The sequence below is a fragment of the Aquila chrysaetos genome, chromosome Z (genome assembly GCF_900496995.4).
Source record: "Aquila chrysaetos chrysaetos chromosome Z, bAquChr1.4, whole genome shotgun sequence".
Classification (NCBI taxonomy): Eukaryota; Metazoa; Chordata; class Aves; order Accipitriformes; family Accipitridae; genus Aquila; species Aquila chrysaetos.
The window spans coordinates 63,426,270-63,445,327 of record NC_044030.1 but is presented as its reverse complement, the minus strand read 5'-3'; the positions used below and the strand labels follow the sequence as shown (position 1 = coordinate 63,445,327).

The 19,058-nt window shown below is 40.2% G+C and overlaps 1 protein-coding gene across 15 annotated transcripts in view; it reads left to right on the top strand.

Moving 5' to 3' along the window:
- Positions 1-19,058, top strand: part of MAST4 (microtubule associated serine/threonine kinase family member 4) — a 313,563-nt gene that overhangs the window by 197,165 nt on the left and 97,340 nt on the right. For 2 of the 15 annotated variants that reach the window (XM_030004205.1, XM_030004204.2), the window contains exon 1: positions 3,894-4,160. The exons of 12 other annotated variants lie outside the window; for them this stretch is intronic. In XM_030004205.1, coding sequence (XP_029860065.1) covers positions 4,069-4,160 — 92 coding nt within the window. In that variant the 5' untranslated portion in view covers positions 3,894-4,068. Of the gene's footprint in view, positions 1-3,892; positions 4,161-19,058 lie in introns of those variants that run through there. One more of the 15 variants, XM_030004208.2, reaches the window with a different exon arrangement.

The window sequence follows — 19,058 nt, the reverse complement described above, 5'->3', positions numbered from 1 at the left end:
AGGATAAGCAGCACTATCAGTATTGATAGTGAGAGAGGCTCCAATTTAAGGGATAGCCGCTGCCAAAGACATGGTTCTTCTGCCCCTGCCTCTCTTCCTGACCATTCGCTCCATTTGCTTCCCTTGTACTGGGTCTGGTCCTGGGCTGTCCCTTACTGAGCTGATTCACCTCACTAAATTGGGAGAGAAGGTGGCCCCTTAGCAGCCTTGTAGTACCCACTTAATTAGCTTGCAAAACCTCACTCTGTCTTGAGATGTTTGCTTTGAAATCATTTCTGTGATTGGAAAGTTACAGACATTTCTGTGGCATGGAAAGTTACAAACTGCAGGCACCGTTTTGGAAGCTGTGTTGTTTATTGACAGGCACTACAAAGTCTTCACCATCATTTACATGTTGTGCTCTTAAGGATAAGCCCCATGTTTCCCTTTATGAAGCATATTAATTCATATAAGGTTGCTGTGGGACTATGCTGGACTTCTCACAAGTCCTCCCTTTATTTCCATGCCTTTGTCAAAGTCTCTAATGCCTTAATATGCATTATGTCCACCAAGCACCTTGGAAAAGTAATTATTCAAGTCTCCTTGCTTTTGAGCCCATGTTAGAAACAGCCTGACTAGTTAGCAGGACTATGTGTGCATCTAATTGTGCGCAGAAAGCAAAGGTGAAGCTGTGTTTGAATCCACAGGTCATGTAACTCGGGAGCTATTGCTTGTGAATAGTCTGTGCAGGGTCTGGAAATGGAATTGCAAGGGGTTTGACCATGAGAAGCCACAGTTTGAAGTGAATGATGTTCAGTATTGAATGTAGAATGACATTCTGATGGGATTATTATACCCTCTGTTGCTATATAAATGGACAGGAACTTTATCCTAGAATTTCTTCACTACTTTCTGCTCTTGCAAAAATCCAACTTGTCAGATCGTGAAATGTATATTGCAGTAGCCAGGTCTGTGTAATGGCTTTTGCTATAATCATCTCTCTGGTTGTACATAGAAGGATTAAACTTCTTTTCTATTAGAATTTGTCTACTTGCAAGCAGCAATCACCTTTTTTCGGGTGGGTCTTTGCCCACAGTATGACAAGCTAGTCCTGTTTCATTTTTGAAAGTTTTTAGGGTATGTTTCAGAATTGGAGCCTTCACATCACTGTTGATGAAGTGGTAGAGATTTTCACAAACAAATCGTGAGCTGAATTACATACAGCCTGGCCTTGCAGGAGAAAAGATTGCTAATTTTTGGCCTTGGTATGAAATGAGTTTTGACCTACACATTCCATGATCACCCCACATGTGATACACTTGGCTGAGTTGTGGAAACCGAACTGCTTTTTTTAATCAGAGAGGGAAGGTACTCCTTTAACTGCCTCTTAGGAAGGGTGAGGAGAAGGGAGAACTTGTAGGGCGATGGGGACACTGAAACTTTTCCTGCATTATAGGTGGAAGACTGTTGTTATTCTTTAGCCAGTGTTCTTCACAACATCAGATAGGTAAAATTCCTTGGTTTCATGATTATGTACAGTTCTTTCCCCAAACATGCCGATTTACAGGCAAAAACTTGTGTACATAGCAGAGAAGATGAGGTAGTGGAATACGTGGAGGAGGAGATGTTTTTCAGTGCTTATGCAGAGATTTGGGAATTTCCTTGTTAAGAAAGGAGGGTTGCCAGCTGTGCTTGCCTTCACATGAACCTTTAAAACTTCACACTCAGTATGGGCAAGCGTGCCTCAAAGCAAAAATAAATGGAGGAGAGGTTTTCTGTTACTGGCTGGAGTAGATGTGAATACTACTTCTACGTCCTAGTGGAGGGGTATAGAAAGAGCAGCCGTGCAGGCTGGCTGGGAAGGGCCCTCCTGCTGAGCCCTTGTGAGGGGCACAGGCAGAGATTGGCCTGAGTACCAGCTTCTGCGGCCATTTCAGCCTCTTACAAGAAAATCTGGGCTGAGATCTAGATGGACCTGTTTTCCTTTCTTCTCAGATGGAATTGGTCTCTTCTAAAATAAATAAATTAATTAAAATTAATTAATTAAAATTAACACTTCTTTGGAGAAGTATTAGATTATTATGTTTGGTCAGTGTTAATCTCACTTGTTTACAGTGCCCTGTCAGCAAATGGTGTCTGCTGGGCATTTGTACTAAGGCCTTTGGTAGTAACTGTTGTGTGAACACCGTATTAAATGCCTGTCTAAACCTCTTTCCTGAATAAGATAAAGTTTGTACCTGTGACTTGTAAAACTCTCCCCCCAAAATGTTCCTGTGCACCCCACAAATAAACATGTTTTAGTTTGTTAGAGGACACTAGTGCCTTCTTTGCAATGTGTAGTTCTGGAGGCTTTTCAAAGCGAGGGCTAACATTGCAATGCCAAGCTGGTATCCTGAGAGCTCTCTCATCCCGAGTGTCATGTGAGCCTTTCCAGCTCTGCTCTGCAGCATTCAGCGCCACAAGTTTTCTTTCACCCAAGCCGATAGACTAGTCTGTATTTACATCAGGTTTTTCTTCGTTTCCCATGGTTTTCCTCCTCCTATTGCGGACAACCTAGGGTGATTTAACCACAGTGCTACATAATTTCTCTCAGAGAGTGCAGTGCTGCCAGCTATCACAGTAGTTAATGTTTTTCTAAGATACAGCTCCTTCAGTGTTGAGATTAGACAGGAGTCTTGCTTTCAGTAAAATAAGTAAACAGTCTCAGCACAAAACTTGCAGCATTCTTTCCATAACCGTAAATGTGACCAAGGCCCTTAAATGTGACCCTGAGAGAAACAAAAAGGCAAATAGAAGTTTTAGAATGTTAAAACAAACCTCATAAATTTTTGAAGCCACAGTAACTGTTTTTCTATACCTGACCACCACTGCTTCCAAGAACTGGAGTTTGGCATTACTGAATGACAATGCAGTATAGTAGTAATTTTAGAAACACTTTTATTTGTGTACTGCAGAGGTCTGAGGAAAAATGCTAGTCTAGACAGAGCTGCAGAGGGAGAGAAGAGAGTGCTTGAGGGTGGTGCTGGGATTAGGAGTGAAAAGACTGAGGATAGCAGCCAGCTAAAGTGAGAAGTAAAGCGAAGGTGGGGTGATAGGGGGGAAGTCAAGAAAGCAAACCAGCTGAGCTGGGAGGCAGCTGGGGAAGGGCAAAGAGAGCAAGTTCGGAGGAGGAAATGACTCAAAGAACCTGAGGGATTAGGTCACCGTTTTGGGTGGAAAAGGTACTCAAAGCCTTTCCGTACTCTTCTTTTGCCAGCCTGCATTTCAAGGCAGCTTTCTCAAAAGAGATAGCCGGTCATGACGGCAGGTGTCCCCGCTTGCTGCGGCGAACGCCCGGGGTCTGGAGTGGCAGGGAGCCGATGTGAGAAAGAGTAATGAAGCGTCTGCACTGTCGGTTCTCCCGGGCTAGGCACGAAGTCAGAGTAGTGACATGTGTACGCTGCACCTTGAAACGGAACGTCCGGGGTCTTCGCTTGCCAGTTCCGGCAGAGTAACGCGCGCCCGCTCGGCGTCGCGGGTGGGCTCCGCCGCGGGCAGTCTGGCAGCGATCCGCTGCCCGCACCTTCCGCCTCTTGCGCCTCTGTCTTTCTCTGTGCGAGACGCTGCCCCGCGTTCGCCGCCGCTCAGAAGCGGGCCGGGCCGGGCCGGCGGCTCTCGCACCTGGCGCCGCCGGTGGAGGGAGGCGGCAGCTGCCGGCCCGGCGGCGGCTCCCGCCTCGCGCACCGCCGGGCAGGCGGGAGGGGGAGGCCCGCCCGCTGCTCGGCCGGCCGCCGCCGGGGCGGGCAGGGAGCGGAGGAGAGGGAGGCTGCTGCGGCGGCGAGCGACCCCTGCGCGGGCGCGAATGGTCGCTGCCGGGGCGGGGCGGGGCGGGGCGGCGCCCCGGGGAGCAGCCGCACGGTAAAGTTGCAGCCGGTCCGAGTTGCTCTCGTCTTCTCTCTTGTTCCGGAGGCTACCTGCCTCTCTCTCTTCTTCTGCCTTTCTCTCTCCCCGCTCCGCGGGTTGTCCGTCTCCCGAGAGCGGTCGGGGGCGCTGTCCTTTCCTCCCGCTGGTATTATGGCACTGAGTTGTTAGGAGTTCGAACGCAGGGAAATGGATGCGTCGGACCCCAATTTTTGGATGCTCCTTTCGAACTTCACGCTGCCCTACCTGAGGAGCGGCGCCTGTCTCCGCCGGACGCAGAGGTAAGGCGGGCTGGGGGTTGGGGCGGGGGGGGGCGGCCAGGTGAGCGGCGCGGGCGGCAGTGAAAGCCCCTGGCAGGGAGTCGGGACTCCCGGCCTCCTGGCTTCTCCTGGTCTGAAACTGCGAGAGCTGCGAGACTCGCCTTGCGCGTCCCTTGGGGTTCTTCTAGTTTGGTATTTTTACAGACCAAATGCCGCCTATTACTCTGCCTCCTTTTGTAAGACTTTTTTGTTTTCCCCTGGACTTCCAACCCCACCCCCCCACCCCCCTTTTGCTTTCAGCTTGCTTTCACATATTTGACCTTTTATCCGGAGGAGATATACTTTATATGGACAACTCAGGATAGCCTACTTTGATCGGTGTTCTTAAAGAGACAGGTTTGTGTAACTACTTTTTTACACAGGCCAGCTGACTTTTGTTAATACAGGAATGGACTTTTTGTAGCATTTTTGTTATTGTCAGAAGGGAAAAAAGGTTTGGAAATAATAAATGTTAAGTAAAAGTTAAAGGGTTGTGCCATCAATGGACAGAAGACTGATAAGCTTTGACATCTTGGTCATTTTTTGTGCTGTGGTATACCTTGCAGTTAAGTATATAGCTCTGTCACAAGGAGTAGCAAAAGCTTATAGAAGTTTGTAACTTTGTTCACTAGTACTCCATATGCTGTTTTGAGACATACTGGTAGTGATGTTAAATTATGATATGCTTCCGTCTGTGAAACTACCTTGAATATTAGCTTATATATTCTCTTTGGAGAACATACATGAAATGTTTCTTCTGCTGGCTGAAAAGGTGGCACAAAGCAAGGAGCACAGAGGCTTAGTAGAGCTGGCCATTTCTAACATAAGTATTTATGTACTGATATTTTTCAAAAGGAAAAAATGTCTGTCTGTTGAATGGCAGAAAGTTAAAATGAGAAAATCAAGTGCCCTATTTAACATCAATGCAAAACTGTTCCTCCACTGTATATCTATCCTTTATGTGCCTAACTGGGGGTAGCTGTAAGTGCGGAGTTATAATTAATTATTATCCCTTTCTGGTAAGTAATTTTTTTACTTTTACGTAGCATCAACTGAATGTCCAAACAGGTCTTACACATTTTTCTGCTGCTAATGTATCTGTGTTTAAAGAGGGCAACATGAATGTGTTGTGGCTTTTTCAAATCATCTTCACTTTTCTTACTCAAGTAGGTTTGTACCTGTATGATGACCTAAAAATACCTTGTATAAAGTGTATGGCTGCATGGCAGGTCAAGGAGAGAGACTTGGTAGACTTCACAAGAAGCATGAAACACATGTGTACCACTTGTTTGTGTTTTTTTTTTTTAAATATTTGGATGCCTTCCTGCCTTTCAAACACATTTAATACTATACTGGGTTTGTTGAAATTTTTGAATTTTTTAAAGCAGCATTGAATACTGTCTCAGCATATCACATATATGGCATATCAGTGAATAGTACATGCCATATACTTAGTTATGTTTTATGTATTACGGTGATATTCAATATTTAATGCCCTCTCTGTAGCAAAATCAGTATGTCACAGCATTGTGAAACTAAAAAGCCAGCAGTGAAGTTTAAAGGCTGCTTACTCTTAATGGGCCCGGACACCCTCCTTTCTGAGGCTGGTTCTTTCATCTGGATGGAGGGCTCAGCATCTGCTGCTCTGCCATTTCCAGGGGAAGGCTGACCGGCCCACTTCTTCAGCTCCTTTCTTAAAGGCGGACCTGTCCCCTGCATCCTATGGTCTTAATTCATGTACTAATGTAAATGGGAGATCCCAGAGTGATAAAACTGTCAGAAGAAATAAAAACAATGTGGACAATGCAGATTCTCCTGGCTCTGCTGCAGAAATGGCCTTGGGTTAATTAAGATACCAGCTAGGTCCACATGTACTGAGCTGCATCTCATCTGGACTATCTTCACAGGCTCACAGTCAGCCATAGACCAAACTGTTACATGACAAGACTAGAAGGATAGCTGCCTACTTGCCACAGGATGCCTTTCCTTTCTGAAAGAGTGCTGCTGGGTAGTGGTAGCTGCTCATGTTTTGTATAGCTTTCCAGGCATTTTAGAGGGCCTATGAGTAGGCTTGAAGAGTGTCTAGTTCCTGTGATCTGTATCTCCTGGCTGTGCTTAAGTGAAAGTTTTTGGCCCACTGATTCAAGAGAGGTTTTTTTCCTAATATTAACACTGCCTATGAAACTGTTGTCCAGCTAATGACGAGCTTTGGTGCTTCATGAAAACTTTATGAGGGATGTTCATTGTTCTTTCTGGTTGTATCCACACTTGGCTTTGGGACTCCTTGCCAATGAGAGCATTAATTTTATGTTTTGATTGGGCATTTGTGCCTCTTGGGTATGTTCCTTTTGCCTGTTCAATTACTTTTACCTATAATACCAGGATTCTTGTGGCCTGCTAGGCCCTATCCTTTCTATAAGCACTATCCTACTTTCTTGGCATTAGGGATAATGACAATTATCTGCTAGTACTAAGAATTTTGTTTCTTTGTACAGATTTAGTTGATGTAGGCATTTATTTCTCTTTGCTGAGGTTCTGAGAAATAAAGGATGAAAAGACAGTCTATTTTCCTTTAGGTTGCAGCGTTGACCCTGGCAGCTAAGTTATAAAATGGATATAAAACTTAGTTTGTGGTCTTATTTGCTGACTGAAGTCTTTCATTAAGATTTTTTTATTTCTGTTTTCCAGCAGTAGACTTAGGTGAATTTCAATTGCAGCAGCTCTTTCTGGAAGTGGTACCTGAACAAGAAATATCCCAGCCTGACTTTCAAGTCATGGAGTAGGTTTTCAGGACTGGCGGGTAGAAAAATTCTCTTCAATTATAAATTGGAGGCATTTGGTATTCAAATCGCTGACCCTATAAATGACACAGATTACACCATTGTGGTTTTACAGAGAAGAAACATGTATACCACCACGTGTTAACTTATTTTTCTATTGCTGTGGGCGTGTGGACCCTTCACAGTACTAACTTCAGGTTCCTGCCTGAAATGGCATCGTCTGGAGTAGACAACGAGGGGGAGAGGAGAGAGAGAGCAGAGAGAGAGCGGGGGGGGGGAGAGGAGAGAGGGAGAGAAGGCGGGGAGGGGGAGAGAGAGTCCCTGTGTATGTGTATACATTTATTTATATAGATCAATGTGTAGATTTACATATGGGTGGCTGTGCACACACACACTTCTTTCATATGGAAAAATCAGTAAATACTTTTTGCTTCATTCTATGCTATGTATTTAGTTACCTCCTGCCACTTTCTCTCTTCTGTCTCTGATCTTCTCTGTGTCTTTTACAAAACTGACAAACCAGTGATTCATTTTTCTTGTGTGTGTGCTTTTCTCTTGCTTCTTTGTGGTAATTGCACTGAAACAATGTTATTACAATCATTCTTCCTTTGAGTCAGAGTGTTGTTTTTTTTCCAAAGGCATGGAATTATGAATGCTTGCCCAATTGCTTCTCAGCCGAAGTAGACTCCTGGATGATTTGTGTTGAAACTTCATGTTATTTGTGTACAGTCACTGAAGTGGTGTGGAGACTTTCCTGATACAGGATTAAAATACTCATCAATCATCAAGTAATAATTCATACATTCTAACAGTTCATAACCATTCCTGAAATGTTAAAAACAAAGGAAAATTATAACTTTTATTGGAAACTCAGAGAATAAAGTTGTCAAACTTTGGTGTAGTTTTATTAGTTTTGGGATAGCATGCTTCCTGGACAATACTGAGCAGGCTTTTTGAACTTCTCTGAGTTGGTAGTTTGAGTAGTTGCAGTGATTTTAAAATTATGATGTAAACTCTTGCTGTTTGTTCTTGTATAGAACTTGTTTTTTTCCTTTATCAACATAGTATTATGTGTAAGTGTACTATAAATGGATTGTTTTATTTAATAATAGGCATTAGAAGTGGTCCTGTTAGTGACATAAGAAAACGAAGCACACTTACTAACATAAAAGCAGCCACAGAAATGAAGTACAGTTGCGTCGATGCCAGCTGAATCTGTCCATGCTCCAACTTGAGTTATTTTACTTTTGTTACATAGACGTAAACATCAGTTAAAAGTTAGAAAAGGATTGCTTTTTGCTGTATTTGTGTTTTTAATGTATATTTTGGAGTGTGGTGATTTGAAGAGCTTTACCTCTTCCTTACTTTCAACCCTCTTCATTTACCTTAATTCCTACATGCAAGAGAGAGGGGAGCTATTAACCCTGATAGGTGTTGAATAAGTTCAGAGAGGAGGTTGTTTTCCTGAAACTGGGGGGAGTAAGAAATACATCCATGCAGCTGTCTGTGCCATTGAATATGTTTTGTTAGAAGTTAATCTGTTGGACTAATGATGCCACTGCTTTCCATGCTTCATAGTGAAGTGTTAATGTATCTTACCTTGGTAATTGTATTTCCTTTCATTCACTGTAAGGGCTGTGTGTTAGCGGGATACTCTTACAGTCTCACTGTCAAAGTGAGTATGTTGGTTTTATTCTGGTTGGTTTACTTGGCCAAACTTTTTGTTCAAGCAATTAATGTATTTCAAGTTCTGCTTACAGTCTGAATGTTGGCAACGATCAGTTTTCTCCAATGAGCCATCATTGTTTCTTAGCTTCAGCCAGACTGGTGAGGATTCATCTGGTGATATTCCTGTTTTTTTGCTTAGTTTTTATTCTGAAAAAATCCTGTTTTGTTAGAATTAAGTCAAGATCTTTAGGATTTCACCAAAGATCTTACTGTAGAAAACTTAAGGAAATGGGAAACGAGCAAAATAAAAAAGAAGCTTAGTGCTTAGGAGAGTACTGGAACATGCTGAAAGAACCTGTAATTGATTTTTGTAAATATATATATATATTTATTTTTTTTTTTTACTGTCATGGTTAATGTTTGCTGTTACACAGTAGGAGATAGTCTTTGTCTTTCTTACCCTGGGAATCAAAAGGACAGTGGTCTAGAAATCGCTTCATGAGCTCTGGTTGTTGGGACATATAACATGATGTGAGCACATTACACAGAGATTCAGTCCTTCCACTCCATTGAATTTGGCTTTTATCTGCTATTGATGTTCTAGAGAGCCATTACATTTCTTGCTGTATTAGAAGCTGACTGTTCCTTCTCAGATGTAATTTTTAAGCACACAGGAGCTCACTCATGCAGTGGTTCATAGTTGCCTCTTCTGCTCCATCTTCTGTCACAGAGCTTCAAACTCCTGGTAGCAGTAAGCTATGTACTTATTTGTGTGACTCCACATACTGATTGATGGGGTTGCCTCTGGTGGTTCTTTGTCAAAGCTGGAATGGTGCTCAGGTAAGTGGATTTCAGGGTAGGTTCCCCATGAATTTGTTACGTGTCAGTGTGCATGGCTTACAAAGTAGGAAACATGAGTGGTAACAATTTGGTTAGTTATGAGACATGAAATCATTCAGTATTTTGAGCCACTGTGTTTAGCATATGAAGATACTGCTAACTGCTTTAGGTTGAACATTTTTGATGAAGCTTATTAAATGTGTCACTCTTAATTTAATTTAATAGTGGTGTAAAACTATTCAGTGTTGCATGCAGTTCTTCTGTGTATATTGCGACGTTATCTGTAGGCTGTAGACCTGGATCAGGATGTCAAGTTATTTGTCATTAGAAAAAGGTTTAGTAGGAGGTAAATTTGTTAGAAGGAACACTGTGATGGCACCAGGACAGATTCATATGTGCTGTACTGTATTTCCCAAGCTGAGGAAAACCAGAAAGTTGACTTATCTTTGATTCAGCCTTATTCAGCAGGTGTGTTGCATTCAGTGACGGCTCCTGGATTTTCTCTTGGGAACCTTTCAGAGGATTTTTCCTCTGAACCTTTGCAAATTCATTAACTGCAGTAACTTAAATTTTAAAGCACCCCCCAAAATATGTAGTATTAATACATAAAATTGTATCTAGGCATAATATGCAAGTGTCATATATTGAATTCTGATTCAGTAGTGAGCTCCCACTTTCATCTGATGTGGGGGTCTGCTGCATAACACTGCATGGTTACTTGACTTAATTTTTTGTGTGACTTAAATGTATACTGGTAGAGACATTTAAGGAGATCACTCACACTTAATATACTTAACATTTTTCTGTCCATTTCTGAGACCACATACTTCTCAGCTCTAACGTTTCAGTCCTTTTTCGTTGTTGTCGTAACAGTGCATATTCTATATACTATTGATACATATTAGTATTAGTTAGATCTACTTCAGTAGACTCTTCCACCTGAATAAAGCTGAGATTAAAAAAAAACACTTCCAGTGCAACCTTAAATCTCATGGTAGGTCAGTTCTGTCATTTTATTTAAAATTCTCAAGCCAAATTGAATAGTAGCGAACTAGAAAACTCCTTTTGGCATGGCTCCCATTAAGTATAAACGTATCTCAGAAGTACTGTAAACCAGAACAATACCCAGATTGATCTACCCAATAGAGAGACTTCAGAACCAGAGACTGCACACTGCTGGTATTCCTGCCATTGACAGATGAGTACAAAAATATAGGGATCATGCCAGAATAAATATATCAGCTTTTTCACCCTTTCTTTCAGTTAGGAATGGTCTTCCCTAAATAATTGTTTAGGAATAAGGAAAACTGTCATGCTCTGTAGTTCTTGAAAGATTATAATTATTTAAGTAGAATCTGTTATTCCCATGAAATACTGGCATGTTCAGTTTGCTGATTAGAAAGTAAAAACTGCTGCAATTTCCTTATCCCACCTGTTCTTTTTTCTGCATATGCAGTAATTATGTAGATGTTCTAGCATGTAATAGCCTGATTTTGATCTCCGTCCTTTGGCTTTAACCTAGGTTTAAAATCATACATTAAAGAAAAATTGTGAAAAGGTTACCCACTAGTGGATCTTTTTTTTTCCCCTCATAAAAATGGTGATGTCAAATTAGGCACTGCTTACTGGTAGGAAAATGGCCATTTATATGTGATCAAAGTGTCTGTCTTTTCTAAATAGACTGGTTTAAAACACACTTATTAACATCCAGATAAATTACAGGGAAATCAAGGATACATATATTCAGTTAAAAAAAAAAATTAGTTTATGTAAGCATTTACATGTAAGCAGCTTTAAAAACCTGTGTTAATTATGCGTAGACTAAGGTAGTCCTGTGTAAAGTCAAGGGTGTTGATTATTGAAGAAATACCATTCCTAATGCTGCTTAATTTGCTGAAACAAATAATAATGCAAAGTATTACATGTGGAAATAATTTAGTTTAATAAAAATATATTTCTATAATAAGTGTATATATGCTCAGTCCTGTTAGTGCTTAATTGTAGTATTGTATTGCAGAGTTTAAAAAACATTATTTCTCTTAAGGCAATAAGGTGGTTGTAAAGCAAGCTCTGTTCCTTTTGTGTGTGTCAATAAGGGAATACATCAGTATGAACATTTTTTTATGTGTCTGACAAAACTTTTTATTTTTTGTTTTCAGGGGACTTGCATGAATTTAAACTTAACCTGTTGCAAGGTTGGAGAAGAAATGTTATTGATATTGTTGTTTATTTTCATATGTATCAGTACATATGTATACCCTTGTACAGACTGTAAATGAATACACGCACATAAGGGTGCATAGACATTTGTATACGTAAATACTCAAGCAGTAGCTGTAAAATAATACTTATTGAGAAGCTGAATGAGATTGATACTATGAGGTCAGTTCAACTATTGGAAGCACTTATTTTTCTTACTTATGCTTTATTCAAAGGCACATCTAGGCATAAATAGGATAGACTTTTTCCATCTACGAGGGTATTTATGCTGTTTATAGTGTGCATTCATGCTACAGCTTTTGAAAATTCCCAAAGTGCAGCCACTACTAATCTTGTTTCTGGGAAATGTGTCTTGTCTTCCCAAATTTAACAAGATTCTCGGCTCTGCTCCACCACTGGAAGAAGCTGGTTTATTTCTTTGAAATTTTTGAGCTTGACTAATTCAAACTAGTACAGCATTTAAATTGTGAAATACCATGATACCTATCTCTTTTTCCCTTAAGAAAGAGAAGAAGGATTCACTTAATAGTTTTTTTTTTTTTTTTTTTTTTTTTAAGGTAATTCTGTGGATATCAGTTTCGTCTGGAGCTCAACTTGAGAGGGCTAATAAATTAAAAGTTACTTTATTTGAATGCTGGTACTCGTTATCTGTGGTTGTTTTAAGTAGCACTTAAGATGTTCATAACTGAAACAGTAGTGGAAGACAGACTTTTGTTTGTTTTCCCCAGCTATTTTCCTGCATGCACTTGTGAACACTGCATAGTCAGTCTTCCCTCTCTGGGCTGCTGGGGCCCCATCCTGTACGAGATTTGGCACAGGCTTCTGAATAGAATCCCACTTCTCACAAAAGATAGATGTGCACATGTGGAACAACTTGCAGTGTTTTTTTGACCCTTTGCTTTTCTTGATGCATACCTGGGAGAGAGGAGTTTATATAATAGTTACTTGGTTTATTAAAGCTATTCATCAGAGATGGATTTCTGTAAGAAGCCTGTACTTTGTCTTTGAAATACATTTAAATGTGATGCTTTTATGCATCAGTTTTAAATCCTGAAGTTGTTACTGGGAGATGGGTACAGTAGTTTGAACTAGCTGAGCTTCCTTTGATAAATCTGAGTATAATGAATCAGCTTCTAATTTAAATTCTTCTTATTCTTAAAATTCTCTTTGGGCAACTGGTATTTTCACTTCTTGGATGAGCTGCTGGAATTTTCTGGAAAGGTATTCCTACATAAAAATATACAGAAACCTCAAAAGTAGAAAACAAAGGAAAGGTAGTCCTAAGAATAGGATATTTTGTAAGTATGTACTTCAGCGCCGAAACCTCCCCTCCTCAAACCCAAACCTAACTCTAATGGAACATGAGAACTTGTTGGTGCGCCTGATGGACACACAGAGGTCTCTGTAACTGGGAGGCAGGACTTTCTTCCAGCCAAGAGGTGGTGGCATTCTGGCTAAATGTCCCAGAGATGGCATTGCAGTGGCTGCAAAGAAGCTTCTCTTGCGCTCTTGATAGCTGAACAAAAGTGAGGGAAGGTGACCCCAAAGGCAGTTCGGAGAGTGAATGCAACATGAGAGATGAAAATTTTGCAGGAGGGTTGTAGAAGATGTAGTGCTATGATTCAATGAGAGGACGTGAAACTAGAAAATGGAGCTTCCCTGGCTCTTCTTTTGATAGATTATTTGTAACAGATACGTGTCATTTAATTTAACAATATATAGCTTAGTATCAATAAGCCTAGCAATTTATAGTGAAATTCTGCCTTCAGTCATAGATGTTTTCTGTTGATTACAGTCAATGCTGACTGAGAGAAGGCAAAAATGTTTATCAGAATTTTTAGTTGATAAATACATCTTTACAGATTTAACATAGTTCAAACATAAACATAATAAGCCAGTCCTTGATGAAACAGAAGTTAGATACTGAGGATAAGAATAAATCAGACTTACGTTTCTACCAACAGATGCCTTGGTGTTTACCAGAATTTGTTGTCAGGACAGTTTTCATAATTTAAATCAACACACAGATTTTTTTTAATTCCCTTTTATGGAAACTGGAAGGAGGATGCTTGAACGTTAATCTGACTATGCTGTTCAGTTAGAAGACATAAGTAACTAATATCCTTTGTGATAATACTGTTACCCCTGTTGGAGTTAACTAATAAAAAGTAGATTGTGTACATTTGTTTTATGGATTTGCTTTTTCAGTGAGTCTAGGCCTGTCTAGCTTGTTCTTAGGCATAGGTATGTCAAGGGAATTTCCATAACTGCTGTAATAGTAGAAGCAAAGGCAGTCAGACAAGTCCAATATGCTCTGTTCACCTTGTCTACAAACACCCCACGCAAAAGGATGATTATGTCAGTTCACTGTACCATCAAGTCTTACCAGAACATCTTCCTTTTGCTTCCCCCACATAATGGACAAAGAAAATATGTAACACATTTTGTAAGTAAGCTTGTATTTTATTTTTTTTCTTACCTGCGGCTTGGTGACATGGCTTCTTCCCTGGCCCTTCTGCCATGTTTTGACGATTGAACTGTTGTGTTTGGAGGCATCTGCTCCCCATCTGTGACCTGTGATTAATGAGAGAACATTAGTTCTGTTGGGAAATACACTTCTATCTAGTTTTGTTCCTTCCTGCTTGATTGTGTCTCATGTGCTATTCTGTCTTGCCAAATATCAAAATATTATCTTTTGCAAGGCTTTGATTCCTATTGCTGGAAAAAACCTCAAAACCAAAAGATGAAACTTCTTCCTTTTTTTTTTTTTTTCAAGTTTGAAAATTAAGTTTCTTCACACTTTTTCTTATGTGTGTTCCTCAAATCTTAGAACAGCAAACTGCTCCCCCCCCCCCCCCCCCCTTCTATAAAGGGAATGTTTCAAAGGAAATACAAAACATACTAGAGTATATGAATATGCTAGGTTATTTTATTAAATATGCAAATTGTTTGTGTAGGTCAGACCTAAGCATTCAGCATTATCTATAAATTAATACCTTTTAACCATCATGTGTTTCCTTCTTCTGATTCATAAATTATAAGGCAAGAAGAAACCAGTAGGCTCACCTACTCTGTGACAGTCTACAGGAAACAAGACACAGTGTAACAGTGTTAAGAGATTTAGTAATTCAGCCCTCCCAGGCAAGGTAACGTGTTTGTTTAATCGTTGACAAGTTTTGCGAAAATCTGGAAGGTTTGCCACTGTTCTGCCAGCTTTGTTTTGATTCTTGTTTTTCCTTAAGTGAGCTGTGTTTTACCACTACTAATTCATTGCTGATGCTATTGTCCCTCCCCCAAACCTTGGTAATGGCCTTGGAGATACTGGGCCAGTCTTTTTATAAACATAAAAATGTTCTATATGTTCTTCAGAACTATGACTGACTAAATCCAGTCCAAGGATCAGCAGATGGATATTAATAGAAGGAAACAATCTGAAGAGAGGTCCTAAGGACTGTCTGCATTTTCTGCCTCAGTTGGTATGGAAAAATGAATTTTCTCTTCAGATCATACTGAGGGAACAATAATGTTGTGTTTTCTAAAAGGCACCTGCCCCAGGAAGGTGGCCTACAGGCCAACAGTACAGTGTGGCTTCTGTCTGTGCTGGGAGTGCTTGGCCCAGGTCCCTGTGGGAGTGTTGGGCGTGTGTAAGGACATGGGTGGGCGGGAAGCTGTGTGCTGCTTTTCTCTCTTGGGTGGGCTAGACTGAAAAGATGGAAGTGTGTGGGAGCTGTATGAAGGAACATGTCCTCTAAAGGTGCTGTTGGAAGACTGTAGTGCAGTGGGAGGCAAAAGTGTCCCACTGGCCTTGTTCATGTAGGCTCTAAGAAATGATCCATAGAGCTGCTCTCAGGTTTCATCTTGTAGTTAGATAGTTGGATCATTCCAAAACACAGTACAGGAATGAAGTAAAGCACATGCACTACAGACAAGCAGAAGATCAGGGTCCAGGAGCTAGAAGAATATCGTATGTGGCAGGAACACCCAGTGCATGCTAGAAATCCAGCACCCTATTGAAATGAGATGTTGCTGAACATAGTTCTAATACAGGGGTAGTGTATGCCTGTAGAATGTTAGACTATCTGCCAAGTTTTAGATGATTTGAAGTTACATTTTAAGCATTATTCTTTTTTTACACAAAGGTGTTGCTATTCTAATAAAAATACATGTATTAAACATGCATGTAAGAAGATACAAAATTAGGAAAGTCAGTGTAATTACCCTATTTTATAGAAAAGCACACATGAAAAAACATTTTTTAGTTGTGGACGTTGCTAATGTCAGAGGAGGGATTAACATCTGAGAACTTCATTACGCAGTGACCTCTTTGGAGGCACATAATGGCACACAACCAAAAGCAAGGATGGAGTCACAGTTTTCATTCTAGTTTTCATACATATTTACAGAAATTTCACCTGAACAGTTTGTGCTGTCAAAAATAATTTATTGTTCTTTTCTGCAAACTTGGTATTTTTACAAAACCACTTTTCTGATAGACACCAAGATTCTGTAAACTTAACACTCATAAACCACAATTGGATCACTTCACTTACCACTAGACGATAGCCATCCTGAGGGCAAAGGCAGCAAATATTATCAACACAGCTTTTCAACATAAGAGAAGGGAAGTTAAGTATAGGACTTCCACTTCAAATACAGTGGAAGTCCAAGTAGTTAAAATACAATTCTTTATATTACGATTTGGAAGGAATGTGGTGCTTTATGTTCTTAGGATAAGAAGTGTGCAGTATCAGATTTTTTGTTTTTAAGGCATTTTTTTTAATTGTCACTATTTTATGAGAACAACTCCAATTAATGTACTTACTCCTGCATTTATTAGGCAATGGATTCTTAGAAGTCCTGTGAAAAGTGAGGGCTACTGTTGCCTTATAAAAATCTTACAGAACAAGGGAAACTGATATAGAAGGTAAATTTGCTCCTGGCTTTGACGTGGCTACAACTATGAGGGGACTGAAATAGATTTTGGACCTGTCCCAGATTTTTTTTCTTTTTTTGAATCCTGTGACAGTGGCGTTCACAAGGCATATGTTCCAAACAAAAGGGAAAACTGCAGAAATGGTGGTTTTATCCTTTCTGCACATCACTTCTTTGGGCATACTTCTGCTGTGATGCAAATAGAAACCTTAAATTAGCTAATGGGCTAATGGGCCGGATGAGTAGTGAGGTGATTACTCTTCCTGATGGCCAAAAATTGTAGCACACCCTTTTCTGTCACCTCACTTCATCCACACCCTATTCTAACCTGTCAGAGATGTTTGTCTCATCTACCTGTTATGCCTGGGCTTTCGGACTGTGTAAGCTCTTTCCAGCAGAGGCTGTCATTTGTTGTGTTTGTATGATGTCTAGAACAATGAGTCGTAGCACTGTTACATATATAAGGACTAATAGTGCTTCTTGCCACTGGGCTTTTTTGCATGTTGGACCAAGTGGTTTTGTTCTTGAGAGTAGAAAATCTGGGGTTTTCTCTTTTATGACAGCTCTTCCATCAAAATAGTTTTTCTTTAGAAGTCTTGGAACAAAGCTGACCTACTCCAGTTTTCCAGAGTGTCTGCAAATTGACTCCATTGCAGCCTAAAGGGGGAAGAGCTACAGTCTGAAATCATTGTACGTTTTTGCACAACAACAAAAATCCAGTCATTACTTAGTTTTAGATAAAATCTAGAGTAAGAACATCTAAAAAAAATTATCATTTATTCCAAAGACTTTTTCAACCAAAAAGCACCATTGTAGTGGCATAGTTGGGTTTTTTGGCTGGGAGGAATACCACATGGCTGTAGGGACATGCACAGGAGTACCTACAATTTTCTGTTTTCATATGCCCTTCTAGAAGAAAAATGATATATAGAAAACAAAAGCTGCAGATTGTTTCACATACTTGCTGCATTTTAATATTGGAATAGAAAATATGCAACAGCGTTAATGTACTTGGTGAGTTTAGTGGGTACCGAGATTTTCAAGCAAGTGTCTAATGTATAATGTATGATTAATTTCAGTTGATTTGATCTGTTTGAAGTAAGCTGGAAGGCACCTTACTGTAACGCTCTAAGACAATAGTTTTGCTTAAGGCTTATTGGATTTTTTTTTTCCTTCTGTTCTCCCAGCACAGTGAATTTATAAAATGACAATATTGAACTATGCTGAGTACTTTTTCTATTGAAAATTTTGGTATGTATCTTGAGGGTATGATTTAGTTGCTTGGATGTGAAAATCTGACTTCTAATCTGTACTGTGGCCACACATCCCACCTATTTGCCTCAACAAAATCAGTGAACTTCCATGCTTCTCTTTGCATACTCAGTGGTGATAACCTTCTGAAGAGGTTATCAGTATAATTTACCTACTTTTTATACATGGCCCGTGATTTGATAAGAATTTGATTTGTTGAAGTGGATAATTGTGTATTGCTAAATTTAGTCTCAGAACACCCTCATTGCACTTTATTGTAACAGACCTTTTTTTGTTAGTTTGGGTGGTTTTCAGTAGTTTAATTCCATTGGAAGACATGTGGATTTTAAATTAAGGATTGGTAGAGAAAACCTTCAGGTAACCAGGATTTTGCTTAGCACAAATATGCCGTCAAAATGATTGAATTTTTTCTTTAATTAGCTTGTTGAGATCTTGAAGAGCAATCCAGGACTGAAGAAAACACACTCAGTTGATCTGGGTTTCCAAATGTTCGGTAGGTTTTTTCAAAAGTGCGTGCTTGACTACCCTTACGCTTACCAAAAGCAGTGATCTCTAATGATCTCACGTGGTTGGCAGCCCAGATTCATCTGCAAACCAGCACTGTGCCCTGCAGCACCATACTGGGGTGTGTGCTTCGCTCTGACTGAGATCATCATCATTTCCTGCAGCAGCTAGTTAGCCTAATGCCGCGTAGCCTGAGATGTGACAGAGTCGCAGCACGAGGTGATATGGCTACAGGCATTTTGACTATTAAAGCTAGACTTGTAAAGGATATGACGTGTAGCTTTGTATCACATTGCAGCATGATTCCTGTCTCCACTACTGATGAATGACATGTTTCTACTTTTCTACAGTGATAAAGTGTGCTGGGAGACATTAGTGTAGGAATACCAGAATTTGTCCTTTGGAGAGAGTGACTACATTATCTGTTTTAAAGATATGGCTAATATAACATACTGAATGGTCAGAATTTAAATGCAGAATATTATTTTCTGGAGTTATTACCATAACTTGTTTTTAGAGCTCTGAGTGGGTGATGTGTCAGTGGCTATCTGCTGAGCTGTGATATCAAAGCTATGAATATCAGTAATGTAATGTTCAGTCCAGCTTCAGGCTTACGGAAACTCTTGGGAGTTTAGCAGATTTTTGCAAAATGATACTGTACCTC